This window comes from Amphiura filiformis, chromosome 1 (assembly GCF_039555335.1).
Source record: "Amphiura filiformis chromosome 1, Afil_fr2py, whole genome shotgun sequence".
Lineage (NCBI taxonomy): Eukaryota > Metazoa > Echinodermata > Ophiuroidea > Amphilepidida > Amphiuridae > Amphiura > Amphiura filiformis.
Window position 1 is genome coordinate 43,336,984 of NC_092628.1, and position 20,568 is coordinate 43,357,551.

The following is a 20,568-nucleotide window of genomic DNA, read 5'->3' on the forward strand; positions in this document are numbered from 1 at the left end:
ACAGGCATTTAAAATAGAAAATAATAATCTTAGGTTTGATAAAAAAAATACTGGATGACAGAGGGCGTAAATAGTCGTATTCGAATTCAAAAGAGTTGAATTCGTTCCCGGGCGCATAGTGTAAACACCCACTAAAAACCACAAACACGAATTAATTTATGCTAATCCTCTGTCATAATCGAATTCGATGTCGAATTTGAATTCGACTTTTCTCTAGTCTAAACGGGGTCATACAGTCCTGATATTGGGTTAACATCAGATATTTTACAGTCCTGATATTGGGTTAACATCAAGATATTTTACAGTCCTGATATTGGGTTAACATCAAGATATTTTACAGTCCCTAATTGAGTTAACATCAAGATATTTTACAGTCCTTAAATTGGTTAACATCAAGATATTTTACAGTCCCTAATTGAGTTAACATCAAGATATTTTACAGTCCTGATATTGGGTATAACATCAAGATATTTTACAGTCCCTAATTGAGTTAACATCAAGATATTTTACAATGCCTATATTGGGTTAACATCAGATATTTTTCCTGAATTGAGTTAACATCAAGATATTTTACAGGTTCTAAATTGGGTTAACATCAGGATATTTTACAAGTTCTAAATTGGGATAACATCAAGATATTTTTTTCAGTCCCCTATTGGGTTAACATCAATATTTTACAGTCCCTATATTGCGTTAACATCAAAATATTTTACAGTCCCTACATTGGGTTAACATCAAGATATTTTACAGTCCCTAAATTGGGTTAACATCAAGATATTTTACAGTCCCTACATTGGGTTAACATCAAAATATTTTACAGTCCCTACACTGCGTTAACATCAAAATATTTGTCAGTCCCTACATTGGGTTAACATCAAGATATTTTACAGTCCCTACATTGCATTAACATCAAGATATTTTACAGTCCCTAAATTGGGTTAACATCAAGATATTTTACAGTCCCAACATTGGGTTAACATCAAAATATTTACAGTCCCTACACTGCGTTAACATCAAAATATTTTTCAGTCCCTACATTGGGTTAACATCAAGATATTTTACAGTCCCTACATTGCATTAACATCAAAATATTTTACAGTCCTAAATTGGATTAACATCAAGATATTTTACAGTCCCTACATTAGGTTAATATCAAGATAGTTTACAGTCCTTAAATTGAGTTAACATCAAGATATTTTACAATTTTGCTAAAATGGGTTAACATCAAGATATTTTACAGTCCCTAAATTGGGTTGACATCAATATATTTTACAGTCCCTAAATTGGGTTAACATCATGATATTTTACATTCCCTAAATTGGGTTAATATCAAAATAGTTTACAGTCCCTAAATTGAGTTAACATCAAGATATTTAACAGTCCATATATTGGGTACACATGAAAATATGTTCCAGTCCCTAATTTGGGTAAACATCAAGATATTTTACAGTCCCTAAATTGATCTAACATCAAATTATTTTACAGTCCCTAAATTGGGTTAACGTCAAGATATTTTACAGTCCCTACATTGGGTTAACATCAAGATATTTTACAGTCCCTACATTAAACATCAAAATATTTTACAGTCCCTACATTGGGTCTCTAAATTGGGTTAACCATGTTAACATCAAGATGTTTTACAGGCCCTAAATATAGGGACTGTAAAATACATTAACCCAATTTAGGGACTGTAAAATATCTTGGATGTTAACCCAATGTAGGGACTGTAAAATATTTTGATGTTTAATGTAGGGACTGTAAAATATCTTGATGTTAACCCAATGTAGGGACTGTAAAATATCTTGATGTTAACCCAATTTAGGACTGTAAAATATTTTGATGTTAACACAATGTAGGGAGTGTGAAATATCTTGATGTTAACCCAATGTAGGGACTGTAAAATATCTTGATGTTAACCTAATGTAGGGACTGTAAAATATTTTGATGTTAACACAATTTTGGGACTGTAAAATATCTTTACATTAACTCCCAATTTTGGGGCCGTCGTAAAATACCTTGCGTGTATATTTTACAGTCCCTACATTGGGTTAACATCAAAATATTTTACAGTCCCTACACTGCGTTAACATCAAAATATTTTTCAGTCCCTACATTGGGTTAACATCAAGATATTTTACAGTCCCTACATTGCGTTAACATCAAAATTGGATTAACATCAAGATATTTTACAGTGCCTACATTAGGTTAACATCAAGATATTTTACAGTCCTTAAATTGAGTTAACATCAAGATATTTTACAATTTTGCTAAAATGTGTTAACATCAAGATATTTTACAGTCCCTAAATTTGGTTAACATCACAATATTTTACATTCCCTAAATTGGGTTAATATCAAAATAGTTTACAGTCCCTAAATTGAGTTAACATCAAGATATTTTTAAATATCTTGACTGTTAAAACAGTCCATATATTGGGTTCACATGAAAATATGTTCCAGTCCCTAATTTGGGTAAACATCAAGATATTTTACAGTCCCTTAATTGGCCTAACATCAAATTATTTTACAGTCCCTAAATTGGGTTAATATCAAAATATTTTACAGTCCCTAAATTGAGTTAAAGCCATATTATAACATTTTCATACAAAATAGATTAGTATTTCTTTGCCATAAAATGTTAGCTTTTTCTGTCAGATATATCCCTTGTAGTTTGAGCCAAACAACTAAGGCAAAGCAAAGAAAATTGGAAATTACTCCTAGCACCGATGTCGCCAATACGTATCACTCCTTCGGCTGTGTTACTGTATGACTAATATTTCCATTATAATAATATGACGGTTCCTGCGTTTTATTCAAAATCTCAGATTTTGACAAAACTACAGCACCCAGGGTCTTGATTTTTGCAGGGTATGTTGGTTTAATAAAGTACAATATAATTGTGTAAAAAAACAAACAGAATTTTGAAAAATATTCAGGACATCCTCATCAGCAAATGTTATAATATGGCTTTAACATCAAATTATTTTACAGTCTCTAAATTGGGTGAACAACAAGATATTTTACAGGCCCTAAATATAGGGACTGTAAAATATCTTGATGTTAACTGAATTTAGGGACTGTAAAATACATTGATGTCAACGCAATGTATTTTACCGTCCCTAAATTGGGAGTTAATGTCAAGATATTTTACAGTCCCAAAATTGTGTTAACATCCAAATATTTTACAGTCCCTAATTGAGTTAACATCAAGATATTTTACAGTCCTTAAATTGGGTTAACATCACAATATTTTACAGCCCCTAAATTGGGTTAACATCACAATATTTTACAGTCCCTAAATTGGGTTAACATCAAGATATTTTACAGTCCTAAATTGGGTTAACATCAAGATATTTTACAGCCCCTAAACACTCAGCAACCTGGACAACCGATTCTTTTGTTATGCAAGGCTCACTCAGTCATTTAATGAGGCAATACAAACGATCGAATTTGGTGTTGAAATGAGCTAAATTTTGAGTTACACCTTTTCAATGTAAAATTAATTTTCTCGGCCAAATGAAAAGTAATCCTTTCCATTTTTTCAGTAAATGTCAGGAAAAATTGTAGTGCTTGATACTGTATTTTTTTTTTATTTCTAGTGTTAAACTTAGGCGTGAAATTTAGTCATTTTGTGTAAGTTTTTTGATTTTGATAGGCTTAAACTCTGCCCATGAGCCTTTTTTTTTTGATCAACCTTTTAGCTTTTCAAAGTAAGATAGTTCGCTAATGAAGGATTTTTCCCAACTTTCTAACGCGCATCACCGTGAGCGATATATCGTAGTTTTGTCAGAATTTCCGTTTTGATTTCACCATCTTTTACTGTCGGCTGAAAAATTTTCAAAATCAACCCGTGAAATCTAAGGCTAATACTAGCATTGTGGATCGATATCCCTGGGTTTAATAGGAATACCGGCATGGCTACAGTGTTGCTAGAACTTCATGTAGCAAAGAAATTCCCAGGCCTATAGTGCTCCTACTGATCATGTTTAACCAGAACACTCAATTGGGGATTTGGGCTACCAAATCGCTGGTCGGGCAATTTGCTTTCAATGGAAAATTGACCTGGATAATAACAAAGGAAATATCGACTATTTCTGCTGGTTGCTCTCGAGATAAAAAAGTACTGAGTCTGACATTTTCGGAGCATGAAGGGAAAAAGGGTAAAACAAAAACAGAAATTCTGACAAAACTATAACATATAGACCCACACGATGTGCCTTACAGGGGTGGGAAATATCTTTCTTTAGCAAACTATATTAGTTTGAGACGCTAAAACATGAATTCTGTAAAAAGCTCGTGTGCGAATTGAAGGCCTATAAAAATCAAAAATATCACACTAAAAGACACAATTTGATGCTTAATTTTAACACCAGGATTTTAAAAAAAATGTATATCCAAGCACCAAGTTTTTAACTGACATTACTGAAGAAAAAAAAAAAAATTGCTTTATATTTGACCGAGAAAATTAATTTCATATCAAAAAGGTGTATCTCTGAATTGTGCTGATTTTAACATGTATCGATCGACTTTTAGCGCGACTAAGCATTTCTAAAGAATCGGTTGTCCAGGTTGCTGAGTGTAAATTGTGTTAACATCAAAATATTTTACAGTCCTTAATTGGGTTAACATCAACATATTTTAAAGTTCCAAAATTGGGTTCACACATTTACAATTTTGCTAAAATGGGTTAACATCAAGATATGTTACAGTCTCTAAATTGGGTTAACATCAAACTATTTTACAGTCCCTACATTGGGTTAATATTAAAATAATTTACAATCCCTAAATTGGGTGAACATCAGGACATTTTACAGTCCTTAAATTGAGTTAACATCAAGATATTTTACAGCCCCAAAATTGGGTTAACATCAAAATATTTTACAGTCGGCTATGTAGGCTCATACGTTCCGGTAGTTAAAATAACCAAGAAAATTTTAACTTTCAACGGAAACTGAAGGCAAATAAATAAATATTTACCTGCTAATATTTTTGGTAACTAACTGTTACCATCCTCAAGCAGTAATGACTGGCTGACTGTCTTCTTCACACTTGGATAATTTTGGTGTTTCTAGAAGACAGTCGTAAATTCTCGGAAGATCCCGGCCCCCGTCTCTGTTGAGCTTGACTTGTTTTTCCTGTCTGATGGCTATGGACTCCTTTATCTTGCAATTTAGGAACTTGCTTTCCTTCTTGCGCTTGAGTTTCTCTGAAACTCCTTTCACATACGGGAGAAGCGTGAGAGGCGGCTTTCTTTTAAAACCAGAGCCAGATGTGACTGCAATGCTGTTGGTTTTTGGTTTCTTTTCTGAGTAGCTTTAGAAAAAGTCCAGTTCTCGTATCCACATCTGGAAAGTGCACCCTTTATATGCGAAAGTTCCTGATCGCGATCCTCCTTCTCGGTGACGATATTGTCCGCTCTATAAAACAGTGTTTTCACCCTGTGTTTTCACCATGCTAAGTTTGTGTTTCAGAGAAACTCAAGCACATTTTTGGCACCTACAACGTTCAGACCGCTTTTAAACCACTCAGTACTCTCTGTCAACAGCTTGTTGCTCCGAAGGACAAGTCCAAGATTGTAGATCAATCAGGTGTGGTGTACCGTGTTCGGACTGTGAGAGTGTGTACATCGGTGAGACTGCACGGGCTTTGGGTGATCGTCTGAAAGAACACACATCACAAAGCAAAAGTGCAGTCAAGAGTTTTGCTGTCGCAGAACATCTTAAAAACACAGGTCACAAATAGGACTCCCCCGTATCAAGATTGTTAAGAAGGAAAGCAAGTTCCTAAATCGCAAGATAAAGGAGTCCATAGCCATCAGATCTTCCGGGATCTTCCGAGAATTTACGACTGTCTTCTAGAAAGATCAAAATCATCCAAGTGTGAAGAAGACAGTCAGCCAGTCATTACTGCCTGAGGATGGTAACAGTTAGTTACCGAAATATTAGCAGGTAAATATTTATTTATTTGTCTTCAGTTTCCATTGAAAGTTTTAAAATTTTCTTGGTTATTTTACAGTCCTAAATTGGGTTAACATCAAAATATTTTAGTCTCTAAATTTGATTAACATCAAAATATTTTACAGTCTCTAAATTGGATTAACATCAAAATATTTTACAGTTCCAAAATTGGGTTAACATCAAGATATTTTACAGTCCCTAAATTGGGTTAACATCAAGATATTTTACAGTCCTTAAATTGAGTTAACATCCAGATATTTTACAGTTCTTAAATTGCATTAATATCACACGTAGAAAGGCTGCCTTTCTTGACACAACTACTACAACAAGCTCATAAGCAATTATTAAAGTTTCTTCGGCTTATAAGTGAGGCTCATAACATCGTGTATTAATATAGAATTTGTGTGCACGCGGTTGGGCTAGTTGCGTAACGCGTAGCTGGCACGCGCTTATGAGAATTTACACGAGAGTAAGTTAGGACTTTATTGTTGTGCGCAGTAACAAAAACCGAATAATTTTTGCCAATTATAAGCCAAACAAACTTTAAGGTTCCCTTCATTTATAAAGGTGTATGGTTGCCTTCTGCCACAAGCTCACTCAGGATCCCTTCATTTACATATGCTTATAAAACTCGGCAACAATACGTTCCACTTCAATTGCTGCCTTGCTTGCTATATCCACCACTGCAACAAGTTCATAAGTAACCTCTGGATATTGTCCTTGATGAACAGTACTTGGATCTCCATATACTGGCATACCTCTTGGAATTGCAGGTGTAATAATACCTTTTTTGCCATTCAATGGTATATGGTAGTGACTGTATCTGATAAGTTTATTATGTTTATCACGATTCACTAGAGCTGAGAGGGCAAGGTACCAGTTGTCTGTGTTTCCTGGATAGGCAGGCTGCAGCTGAAAAAGAAGCAAAAGGAAATTATTATGTGTTTAACAGTTTTGTCATACCAACCATTTGTAGGAGAATACATGCAATAATTCCCTATTGCAAATTTGGTCTTGTATGAACAGTTCAAATCCTATTGCAACCACTATTATGTTTTGATGCATCCAAAACATAGCCTATTAGTGATAAAATTGGATGCTTAACACCTAATATTTATTGGTCTCACTATGAGTTTTAAAATATTGGACTTGGTGGTATCCAAGGTCACATACAAAGGTCATTTAAGGTTATGTTTGTTTGTTTACTACTCTTACAGTTTGACATTTACCATATTCATTCCTTTAATCGCCCATGCCCCTATAAGCGCCCACCCAGTGACTTTACAACAAGCAAATTTTAATATTATTAATTGCCTATGCAAATTTGGATTATGGTCTGAAACATACGGCCCACTGATGATGATGAATGAATATTTTTGGCCATTTTTTACATATGCAATTATGTAAACAATGTAAAAAATAAGCGCATTACAAAACAGTTATGTTTGTAGTTGGCCTATTTTTGGTCAAAATTGCCAAAAAACACACACATTTTATGCTGTCATAATTCAAAAAACTGTTGATCGCAGTAAGATGTTTGTTTTTTTTTGGGTCACTTTTTTATGCAGACATCAAAAGCAATACAATGATGTACTTTCGGTACAAATATCATATTCATCCAGTTCATCCAAGTCTCCTTGTGATGTTTTTAACTTCTCAAACTTAATAATTTGACTCTGCTGGTTCTTTTGAGCTGGGCTAATTGTGCATGAGTTTTCAAACCTGTGATGCAGTCAAATTTGTCATCACTAGGTAATGTCATAAATAAACTTTCCAACCAGTCACTTTATTTATACTTAAGTACAGTGCTGGTAAAATTCTCCTAATGAATTCTCTCAATTTCATTTCAGCATTTTAAGGATGCTGTTTGCTTTATGTCTATAGCCATTACTTTTCAATTTGAGGCTATGGGGTAAATCATGTTATTGTGTAGGCACTGTAGGTTGAATCAAACAATTGTGACCAATAGACCTGAATCAGTTACCTGAGGGTGTCCGATAATATCGGACTCAACGTCTAGATATTTGCTTATGGAACCGAAGTTTATTATTTCATTTTGTTTTTCATTATTATATATAGAATTTCAAAATATTACCTTTACAAGAAACTCCAAGAGGTCAGGGAATCTGGTATCAAACTGGGTCCACTTTTTCAGTCTCTTCACGATTTCATCTTTTACCTGCTGCTCTGTTTTGGGCTGCTTGATGTCATCTTGTTTGACATGGAAAAATGTGCATTGTGTACCCTGAAGAGTCGGGTAACGCGTCTCTCGGAAGCTGATAATGACTCGATCAAGCATTTTACGAGCTTCGTCTAAGGTCTGAGTAGCCTTGTCCAAAATGAGACGTGTTACTCCTGTTCCGGTATTCCCTAGTATTGCAAGCTCTAAATTGAGGTGGTAGTTTCTTAGTTTCCCATACGTTGCATCCTCAAGTTTCATCAACTTCTTGATTTCATCATAGAGGGGGATGTCAGCTTGGTCATTCTTTTCACAGCAGTGAAGGATTTTTGCACAGTCAATGCGAAACTTAAGCCCTGATATATCTGGGTATTTGATGAGTATGTCTGCCAATTTAAAGCAGCCATCCATGCTGCCACACTCTATGGCTTCTTTGAAGAGTTCCTTTGCCAATTTATGATCACCTTGTACTTGTGCCTCCTCTCCTTGTACCAAGGTGCATTTTACTGTAAGTTGATTTACAAGATCTAGTTTCTGTAACCCCTTTAACTCTTGGATCCTTCTCCTAGCTTCTTCAAAATCACCAAGTTGGATCAGAGTCTTAACCAAAGATTGTATTGCATCTGAGTCATTTCTGTTCTCATCACAGTCCAGATACTCCTCATATTTAGCTCTAGCACTGTCATGTTCTCCATACACTTGATCCAGCCATGCTAATCCCTTCAATCCTTGGCTGTGTGTTTCAGGGTCGCCTGACTCTGCTTTCTTTTCCATGGCATTCATATAACCCTTCTTTGCTGTATGAAGGTCTTTCTTCAAAGCTCCATCAAATACTGGTTTGGGGTTTTCCCGAGTCACTGGATGTGTAACACAATTCTTGGCAGCACAGTCGATTGCTATCCGATATCGCTCACATGCGTTTTCTTCATTGTTGCAAGTGCGTTGAAGGAAATCAGCGTAAGCAGTATTGAACTGTACCCGATTGATGAAATCTGTGTTTTTTACTGCAAGCAGATTTCTAAAATCACCCTCTGCTTCTTTTATCAAACGTAACCTTTCATAAGTACGTGCTCTGTCTAGTAATGCCATGTTGTTTGTGGCATTGTCTTCTAATGCCTGAGTATAGCATAGAATTGCTTGGCGAAGAAGTTCTTTATCAGGTTGATCAAAACGTTGTCTCTTTTGTATTGCTACTTTTTTCCTGCGGTTTTGATCATTGTACATATCTCTGTAAGCAAGACCCATTTCATGAAACATGGCAGAATTGTGACCAATGGCACAAGCATCTTTTAATATTGGCAAAGCATCCTTGTGGTAACCAGCTTTTCTGAACACTTTACTTGCTTTTACCAGAAGAGGTGGGTGTTGAGGTGCAAGCTCTCTTGCTTTAGAAGCATGTCTCATTGCAGCAGCATGGTCACCATTGAAAGATAAGTTGAAAGCCAGAAATACATGAGCCAGTGCATGATTTTTGTCAATGGTCAATATTTTCTCATACAACTTTCTTTCCACTGCCTTGTCAGAGTATTTGTGGCCATCTCTATTTCTTGAACGACGCCCTGTAACAAGAGCTAATCCAAATAGCCATTGAGTGTTGTTTGGCTGCACATCTAGTGCTTTTTGGTAGTAGATCTTTGCCTCATCATATTTACTCATGCCAACTCTAGAAAGTGCAAATGCACGAATAGAATCAATGCAAGCTTGTGCCAAGTCTGTCTTTTCAGAGAGTAATCTTTGAATTTCTTCTGCTAGGGAAGTTGTCTGCTCTTCCATTGTGTGATCCATAAAAGCTTCATTACATTTCGCAACTATCAAATATCCTCTTTTCTCCTCCTTATTGGGCACACCTTTTATCTCTTCATAAGCTTGGTTCAAGTATTCTTTCCCTCTAACGTAATCAGGTTTGAGACCCTTGTACTGTGACACATGAATGAAGCTCTGAAATAACAGTGCTTGTATTGTCATGACACCAGGATTGTGTGCTAAGTGTTCATCAAGTTGTAGTTTCAAAGGGTTGAATTCCTTGGCAGTACCTATATCAATTCCCCAATTGAAATGAGATGGCACATCTATCAAAAAGTCAGGAAGAGCCATTTTGCTGTGATATGACACTCTTCTTTACCTCATTTACACCAATCTGGAAGAAAATCATAGTTGTATCAAAACAGAATGTTTTTGTTTTTCGGCATTTAACATTCAAGTTTAACATTTCATTTTGTTAAATACTGATAATAATTCATCTTGCTTGTAAAATTGTATTAAATACTTTTTTGAAATGCCCAATAATACTGTTTCTACAAGTTGGCCCTTTTGGATGTATTTGACATTCATCCAATTTTGAAACTTATTGCCATAATAATAAATAAATATTAAAGATTACTTGATACTTGATGCAAAATGTTATTAATAGCAAATTATTCTCTTCTTTAAATTAGCCAATGAAATAAATATTCAGACTTGATGAGGATTTGAACCTGGGGCTCCGGCCCAGCACTCTCATTTACTTCAGCTGGTAGTTTCATTAAGGGGTACTACACCCCTCGATAAATTTGTGTCTATTTTTGCATTTTTCTCAAAACTAATAACACAGTGGTAACAAAAGTTACGTATATTATAGGGGCAAGGAATTCAATTACTACACTGGAATTTCAGTGACCCATGACAAGCGGTTCGTTATTTATGATAAGAAATAAGGTACCGCTAGGATGTACCTCATTTCAATCGTATATACTGAACCGCTTGCCTTGAGTCACTGAAATTTCAGTATAGTAATTGCATTCCTTGCCCCAATAATATACATAAAGTTTGTTACCAGTGTGTTATTATTTGTTGAGAAAAATGCAAAAATAGTCACAAATTTACCACAGGGGTGTAGTACCCCCTTAAGTTTTAAAATGTGCAAAATGTACTGAAACGGTTATGCATCTGAAAAAGTGAGAGTCAATTAAATTTTATTTAAATGTTTAAAAAGGAAAGGTCAAAAGGTTTCAACATTTATTTATTCATATCTTGAATTTTTTGTTTTTTATTTTTTCAAAACAATAGAATAGCAATATTGGAAAACAGTTATTTTTTATTTATTGTTCATTTATTGTATGGAAATACCTATCTGCCACTTTTGTCACCATTTTGTTTGTATTATAAAATGAGAGTTTTTATTTATTTATTTTTTATTTATAACATCGGCCGAAGCCAGGCTAAGCGCAATAGTGCTCAGAGGCTACTAAATTTAAGGGATGCCATCCGGATATGACGGGACAGGGATATGGGAAGAGGTCCGATTTTAGATGCAGGAGGAAAACCGGAGTACCCGGAGAAAAACATGCGAGGACAAGCATGGATCGGCAACCAAACTCACATGTGGTCCGCGGGGAATTGAACCCCAGCCACAGCGGTGAGAAGCGAGTGAGAAGACCACTACACTAACCTGCGCTCCCACATTTCTGGAGCACATTTCTGTCACTTTCCTGTGTATCACCTCTCAGACCCTTTTATTGACAAGAATCTCTGTGTAACCAGCCCTCATCATTATTCCACCCCATAATGCACAGGAACCTCTCTCAAATCATCCCTCGAACCCCTTAACAGAAACCCCTGTCAAACCAACCCTATCAAAAAATAATTCCCACAAAAAAAATTTCATTTTAGATGATACCAAAATTAATTTTAAAAAAAAGCTTCCCTAGTATAGGCTTTGGATCCATTTTTAACACAGGAATTTACAGAGGTATTGTTACACAGGAATTATAGGAAAAAAATCAAGTTTGACCCATTTTTACACAGCAAAAAAGTTCAGTGTAAACAAGCGTCAACTCCATTTCAAAATACAGGGCAAAAAAATCCCTTATACCTACCTTTAATTCTTCTGTGTCCCCTGTAGCCTGTAGGCTACACAAAGCACGCTGTACAAATGTAAGTAAAGTATTTATGTGTTTTACACATACAATGTAGTACTTCCAATGAGGTTCAAAGGGCGTCTAAGGCCGTGGCTGGCATCAAACAGATAACAGATCAGTTCCTACTTCCTTACTAGAATTCATGGGCAGTTGAACTTTTTGAACCTCACATACTCAGACGATAGCATGGTGAGATTAAATTTGCAAGCACATATAGGCATGTTCAGTTGCTAGACCATGATGCAGTGCAAAAATATTTTACATTCCATAGTTCTATTGACATGTAAAATCACATTGGTTTGTCAACAACAACCTAGACTATGCCATAGTCGATTTTTGAAAAATAAAAATATGTTATTTAATCATTATGAACGCATTCAGTTGAACTCTAAATTATACTGATATTATTTTATTACATCAAAATACTAGTAAATGGTTATGGAAAAAGTTTATATAATTATATTAGTGACAGTAACGGTAAAGTATACAAAGGAAATGCAACATATTATAATGGCACTTCAATACTGAACAGTTCTGATTTCAGAATCTACCAGTTTAATAATCGCGAAAGCCTGAATTAAAAATCGACTATGTACATTACATTTTGAACAGGACTTTGATCGGGGACTTAGTCCCTAACACACACTGTCAATCATACTTGTTTATCCATCCTATTTAACCGCAAGCACAAAACCTGGGCGCACAAGACACGCTCATGCACCTAGTACACAAAGCGCCGCATAGTTGTGTACAATGTAGTTATCAATGGTAATGCCACATGCTTGGAGGATTTAAACCATAACGAGATCTGGGCGACCAATCACAAGCCAGATCCATTTAAAGATGCATTACATCATGGCCAATTTTGGTAGGCCAGAAATCCGACAATCTCATCCATAGACAACTGTGTTAAACTTCTTAATCGCAATCGAAAGTAAGTAGTCCACTTGGGAAGCCAACAAACAGAGGGAGTACAGTGACTAAAAAGATCAGATGTGAAAATCTATCAATTGTGCACAAATTAATTAAATCAGAGTTTTAAGAGTATGCACAATGGGCAAGTGGACTTCCGAGAAGTCTAACAACAACCAGGCACATCAACTATAGCACATCATCCAAAAGAGGGCCTGCCACATTATCCTTGGTGCTAATTACTAATTCTACACAGATTCCTTTGATCAGTTGGAACTCGTAACTTTGAATGATAGAGGATTTTAATACATGTCTGTTCCCAATTTGCTCAAAAATGTACCCACACAATATGAGGACCCACAACTTGCCTTTAGACCACAGTGGCGTATTAAACCAGACATTTTCAGGAGGGCAAGCGGGGGAAAACATAATAAATGAGGGGGCATGCATCGTTCATGTTGTTTGGGTTTATAAGCGCGTCAACACCCTCGTCCCACTGGGCGACACGTGGGGGCATCTGAGCAGTCTTGGGATCTGCTTATAACGTGTCCCTGGAATACTTAGCCCTACTATACGAGAACCGCTAAAACCCACTAACCGCTCCACTCGGAGAAAAAGGGAATAGCAGTCACAGGGTTTAGCAGTTCTCTGGATATAGCCAGGTTTTATGATATAGCATGGTTTTGGATCACCAGTCAAAAGGCCCTATACTAGTAGGGCTAGGAATAGTGGCGTAGATTTCTTTTTGACATGAGAGGGATGGGGTTGGAAAATTGTCTTGAAGTTTAGTGAATCCAGCACCTTTTGGAGACAAAAGAAGTTTATGGTACAAATGCACGCAAAAGATTTTGGCATATTGAAGCAAAACTGGTGGTATATGGTACAAAAGTGGAATAAATGCACATGAAGTGCCCAAAAATTGGGGTTTTGTTTAGGTTGAAATGACCAAATATGTGATTAATTAATAACTCTCAAAGGAAGGCCTACTTTACCTTTTTCATTGGGGGGGGGGGCAAGTAAGGGTCAAGGGTTCAAATTAGGGGGGCTCCCCCTGCTATTATCTATTCTAACTTCGATGACACCTCTGGCATTTTCAAAGGGGTATAAGAGTGATTTGATGAGACAGGTGCTCTGTTTAATTCTTAGCAACTGTATCGATTAGCCTACATGTTTATTTGCTCCATTACATTTACGCCAATAAAACTCCTCTGGCAGTGAATGAAATTTGAACAGTGTGACGTCACAAGTTGTCACCGTGGTTGGAACGTAGAATAAACATCTCAAAAAAAAGTAACTAACCCCCCCTAAAAATAATGGCCATTATTCAAAATAATATTGTATTACAAATCTGTAAATTGTGTTGGAAGCAGAATATATTTCTGCGCATTTTGACACCTCATTTAATACGATAGCCCAGAAAACAATAAAACACCTGTCAATTTAATGTAACTATCGGTCACCCGTCTTTTGCGGTTCGTAAACAAATGCAATTTTAAAAATGCATCACCACCCTCCGAGTTTTTATTGCGAACAATTTTACCAACTCCCTAATTTATTACTGATTGATCAGTCATTTCATTTAATTCATTTTAATCAACTTCATCTTTGTTTCCCCCCATGTTGTCCCCTATCCTCCCGTTCATTCCACTGTTCCCCCTTTAGCTCACATCCCTCTTCTCCCTCTTATCCGCTCTGCCTCTTAATCTTATCTGTCCCTAGTATCATGGTTTTAGTACTTCTTCGTATAGTCAACTGCTATAAAAAATTAATGTGAAACATAAAATGTACAATTTTTAAGTCAGTATAAGTACAGCTCCTATGCTCAAAAAATGTGTAACAGCTATTAACTTAAGATTTTTTTGTTTGACGTAATGTAGTTGTTAGGCGGACATAGTAACTCATGCTCACTATTTTGAGGTCCCTGGATCTTTTTCAAGGTATTTTTGCTCATTTTAGACTTTAATCACTTAGATTGAAAAAATGAGGTGAATATGCAGCGTAACTCGGTGAATGATTAGGTTTGCAAAAGTGAAATTTGCAGTTGCATCACCACCGTTCGAGTTTTTATCACGAAAAGTTTTGCAACTCGGTAATTTCTTAGAGCCAGGATCAGTCAACCTCACAAACCTAGTCTGATTTGAAGCCCAGAGCCCATTGTTTATGTTGTCTTTTGAAATTGCTGCATGCTGCATATGCAACCGCTGTTGTATGCATGCCTTTATGCAGCCTTTCGTGTGATTACTTGTTAGTAGTTTTTTGTGTGTCTAGCTGTAGTAGCATTGTTTTGTAAACAGCCATTTTGATACTGATAATTTGCTTGTGTTTGCTTGTTAGCGCTTACGAGGGTTTTTTTAGGTTAAGTTATGTACTGTATAAGTTTAGTAAGTTTGCATAGCATTACCCATTGCCTTGCCTTGCCTTGCCTTGCCTTGCCTTGCTGAGCCTTGCTGAGCCTTGCTGAGCCTTGCTGAGCCTTGCTGAGCCTTGCTGAGCTAATTAGATCAAACAGAGTACAGCCATGCATCACAGTTTAAATGATTTACGGTCCATAAATCATGAAAGAAAGGTGTAGAAAACATACTTACTATGAAAGAATGCTATAATCAGATCTGTTGTACCATCTGCCATGAAAGCTGTCCGTTAAGTGATAACATGTTACAATCTGTGTCATATCATATGCATGATTGAAGCTGCTAGTTTGATGGTGCACTTAGCCTGTATTGTTAATCCCAAGTTAAATTATATCAGTGATACCACTTGCATGCGCACACACACAGCTGAAATTGATCTCCACAATAGTATTTAGAATGAAACACTTTTACATTACATACTGTGGTGAGCCTTCTTGTGAGTATTGCATGATAACTTCTGAGCATTATCAGTTACCATGGGGGTTACAGGGTCAATCACCCGGTTATCATGGTTATCAATTAAAAAAAAATTTCAAGAGTCTACGTTCAGTAACAGTGTTGCCAGTTGTTTTATCTAACATGTTGACTGCTAGGTGAAGGCAATCCCTAAAACTAAGATTATTTTATAAATTTGGTTATAGTCAATACACTCCATTAGTAAATTGCAGTGTGATTTTAGTAAACACATTCAGATTCAGATTCATCATTACACATCTTTATTTTTACAAATCTAACAGAAGTCATTGAAATATACATGTAAAATGTCATATTCAAATAAGGCAAAATACTGAAATAAAGAGGTAACTGCAACCAGTGGCATAGCCAAGGGGACAAAGGGGGGAAGAAGTCTTGCCCCTCTTGCCCCCACCCTTGGGATGCTGGCCGCCCTGATATGTAGGTTTTTTTAGCCCTTTTTATACATTTAAGCCCATTTTTGCCAATTTTTGTCAAAGTTTGCTCTCTCTGGTTGAAGGTATACGTGGATGTGCCACGGTTTTGGGGTACTTTTTCAGCAATTTTGGTATATTGATGGTTGGGTGTTCAGTGGAGACCAATTCGCCCAGTTGGGCGCATTTGGGTGAAAGTGCCCCTAAAAGTGCCCAATTAGGGCAAATTAGGGTGCTTTTTGGGTGTTTTTTGTGGGAAATTGATATACTGATGGGTGGCAAAATCAGCAAAAAGTAGGAATAGAAAAAGTCAGCATCCGAAAGTTTGCGGGGCACATCCCTGTAATTTTTTTCCGAAGACCCCCCTGGAGTTTGCCCCTCCCTTAAAAGTTGGTTTCCCCACTCCCCAGAGCCCACCCTCTGAAAAAAGTGCTGACCCTGCCACTGATTGCAACTTTTAAATCTGGCCAATATACAAGTTAAATTTTGGGGAAGAATGTTGGAAAATTGTGATCATAGTATTCTACCAAACACAAAAATGTTTTTAAACACATGTCGGTTTATGAATTATAAAGGTTATGAAAACGTTTTTAATAAAAAAACACTACTACAACATTTAAAAAACTGTCCCTAAATTAGTTTAACATTAAGATATTTTACAGTCCCTAAATTGGGTATAACATCAATATATTTTACAGCCCTTAAATTGGGTTATCATCAAGATATTTTAAAGTGCCTATATTGGGTTAACATTAAGATATTTTTCAGTCCCTAATCAAATATTTTACAGTCCCTAAATTGAGTTAACATCAAAATATTTTTACAGTGCCTATATTGGGTTAAAAGATATTACAGTCCCTAAATTTGGTTGACATCAAAATATTTTACACTCCTAAAATTAAGTTAACATCAAGATATTTTACAGTCCCTAAATTGGGTTAATATCAAAATAGTTTACAGTCCCTAAATTGGGTTAACATCAATATATTTTAAGTCCCTAAATTGGGTTAACATCAAAGATAGTTTACAGTTTCTAAATTGGGTATAACATCAATATATTTTACAGTGCCTATTGGATCAACATCAAGATATTTTACAGTCTGTGTATTGGGTTAACATCAGGATATTTTACAGTGCCTATATTGGGTTAACATCAATATACATGTATTTTCAGTCCCTATATTGGGTTAACATCAAGATATTTTACAGTCCCTAAATTTGGTTTAACATCAAAATATTTTACACTCCCTAAATTGAGTTAAAACCAAGATATTTTACAGTGCTTAAATTGGGTTAACATCACAATATTTTACAGCCCCTACACTGCATTAATATCAAAATAGTTTACAGTCCCTAAATTGAGTTACATCAAGATATTTTAGAGTCCCTAAATTGGGTTAATATCAAAATAGTTTACAGTCCCTAAATTGGGTTAACATCAAGGTGTTTTACAGTCCATATATTGGGTTAACATCAAAATATGTTCCAGTCCCTAAATTGGGTTAACATCAATATATTTTAAATCCCTAAATTGGGTTATCATCAAGATATTTTGGGTCAACATCAAGATATTTTACAGTCCGTATATTGGTTTAACATCAGGATATTTTACAATGCCTATATTGGGTTATAATCAAGATATTTTACAGTCCCTAAATTGGGTTAACATAAGGACAGGGGGAATGTGCGATGTGCAAAAAGTGCCAAAATTTGCGCATTTTGTGTATTATTGTGCATTATAGATCCAACCATAAATTTTAAGTACTCATTTTCCAAAAGCTAATATCAAAGAATCCATAATGATCTGCAACACAATCCATGATGAAAAAATATGGAAAATATGCTGTCTCAAAATTGCAAGAAATTATAGAAGAAAAAAAGTAAACTTTAAAAAAACTTTTTGGGGAGAAAATTCATGCATTTTGGGGGGAACATAAATTGCACATTTTCAAAACTGGCGCACACATTTTGCTCTCATAAATCATGCATTTTCCTATGCTTAGGAAACATCAAAATATTTTACAGTCCCTAAATTGAGTTAACATCAGGGTATTTTACAGTCCCTATATTGGGTTAACATCAAAATATGTTCCAGTCCCTAAATTGGGTTACCATCAAAATATTTTACAGTCCCTAAATTGGGTATAATATCAATATATTTTACAGTCCTTAAATTTGTTTATCATCAAGATATTTTACAGTGTCTATAATGGGTTAACATCAAGATATTTTAAAGTCCCTAAATTGGATTAACATCAAGATATTTTACAGTCCCTAAATTGGGTATAACATCAATATATTTTACAGCCCTTAAATTGGGTTATCATCAAGATATTTTAAAGTGCCTATATTGGGTTAACATTAAGATATTTTTCAGTCCCTAATCAAATATTTTACAGTCCCTAAATTGAGTTAACATCAAAATATTTTACAGTGCCTATATTGGGTTAAAAGATATTACAGTCCCTAAATTTGGTTGACATCAAAATATTTTACACTCCTAAAATTAAGTTAACATCAAGATATTTTACAGTCCCTAAATTGGGTTAATATCAAAATAGTTTACAGTCCCTAAATTGGGTTAACATCAATATATTTTAAGTCCCTAAATTGGGTTAACATCAAAGATAGTTTACAGTTTCTAAATTGGGTATAACATCAATATATTTTACAGTGCCTATTGGATCAACATCAAGATATTTTACAGTCTGTGTATTGGGTTAACATCAGGATATTTTACAGTGCCTATATTGGGTTAACATCAATATACATGTATTTTCAGTCCCTATATTGGGTTAACATCAAGATATTTTACAGTCCCTAAATTTGGTTTAACATCAAAATATTTTACACTCCCTAAATTGAGTTAAAACCAAGATATTTTACAGTGCTTAAATTGGGTTAACATCACAATATTTTACAGCCCCTACACTGCATTAATATCAAAATAGTTTACAGTCCCTAAATTGAGTTACATCAAGATATTTTAGAGTCCCTAAATTGGGTTAATATCAAAATAGTTTACAGTCCCTAAATTGGGTTAACATCAAGGTGTTTTACAGTCCATATATTGGGTTAACATCAAAATATGTTCCAGTCCCTAAATTGGGTTAACATCAATATATTTTAAATCCCTAAATTGGGTTATCATCAAGATATTTTGGGTCAACATCAAGATATTTTACAGTCCGTATATTGGTTTAACATCAGGATATTTTACAATGCCTATATTGGGTTATAATCAAGATATTTTACAGTCCCTAAATTGGGTTAACATAAGGACAGGGGAATGTGCGATGTGCAAAAAGTGCCAAAATTTGCGCATTTTGTGTATTATTGTGCATTATAGATCCAACCGCAAATTTTAAGTACTCATTTTCCAAAAGCTAATATCAAAGAATCCATAATGATCTGCAACACAATCCATGATGAAAAAATATGGAAAATATGCTGTCTCAAAATTGCAAGAAATTATAGAAGAAAAAAAGTAAACTTTAAAAAAACTTTTTGGGAGAAAATTCATGCATTTTGGGGGGGGGGGGGAACGCAAATTGCACATTTTCGAAAACTGGCGCACACATTTTGCTCTCATAAATCATGCATTTTCCCTATGCTTAGGTTAACATCAAAATATTTTACAGTCCCTAAATTGAGTTAACATCAGGGTATTTTACAGTCCCTATATTGGGTTAACATCAAAATATGTTCCAGTCCCTAAATTGGGTTACCATCAAAATATTTTACAGTCCCTAAATTGGGTATAATATCAATATATTTTACAGTCCTTAAATTTGTTTATCATCAAGATATTTTACAGTGTCTATAATGGGTTAACATCAAGATATTTTAAAGTCCCTAAATTGGATTAACATCAAGATATTTTACAGTCCCTAAATTGAGTTAACATCAAGATATGTTACAGTCCCTATATTTGATTAACATCAAGATATTTCACAGTCCTAAAATTGGCTATAACATCAATATATTTTACCGTCCCTAAATTGGGTTATCATCAAGATATTTTACATTCCCTAAATTAGGTTAACATCAAAATAGTACACAATCCCTAAATTCAGTTAACATCAATATATTTTACAATCCCTATATTGGGTTAACATCAAGATATTTTACAGTCCCTAAATTATGTTAACATCAAGATATTTTACAGTCCCTAAATTGAGTTAACATCAAGATATTTTACAATCCCTAAATTGAGTTAACATCTGTAAATTTTGTTCATTTTGAACAATTCCTAAGTAAAAACGAAGTTTTTAACTCACGTTTTAGTGACGTTTCACCACTACACTAGTGGCTTCATCAGACTGGC

The 20,568-nt window shown here is 35.1% G+C and overlaps 2 protein-coding genes across 2 annotated transcripts in view; one reads left to right on the top strand and one right to left on the bottom strand.

The window, feature by feature from the left end:
- The window catches only part of LOC140147414 (intermembrane lipid transfer protein VPS13D-like), a 191,383-nt gene that overhangs the window by 124,673 nt on the left and 46,142 nt on the right, over window positions 1-20,568 (top strand).
- Window positions 5,525-10,247, bottom strand: LOC140168181 (uncharacterized). The gene is made up of 3 exons (XM_072191511.1): window positions 8,052-10,247; window positions 6,573-6,868; window positions 5,525-5,657 (listed from the first exon to the last, which is right to left on the bottom strand). The coding sequence occupies exons 1-3, from the start codon at window positions 10,227-10,229 to the stop codon at window positions 5,525-5,527; spliced, it is 2,607 nt and encodes an 868-aa protein (XP_072047612.1). The 5' UTR covers window positions 10,230-10,247.

Bases quoted from the DNA above. Each gene is read 5' to 3' on its own strand.
- LOC140168181 (XM_072191511.1), bottom strand. From the start codon at position 10,229: ATGGCTCTTCCTGACTTTTTGATAGATGTGCCATCTCATTTCAATTGG. The intron at 6,869-8,051 runs GTAATATTTTGA...CTTCTTTTTCAG, and splicing joins TCTTGGAGTTTCTTGTAAAG to CTGCAGCCTGCCTATCCAGG. The intron at 5,658-6,572 runs GTAAATGAAGGG...GTGTTCTTTCAG, and splicing joins GCCGAGTTTTATAAGCATAT to ACGATCACCCAAAGCCCGTG.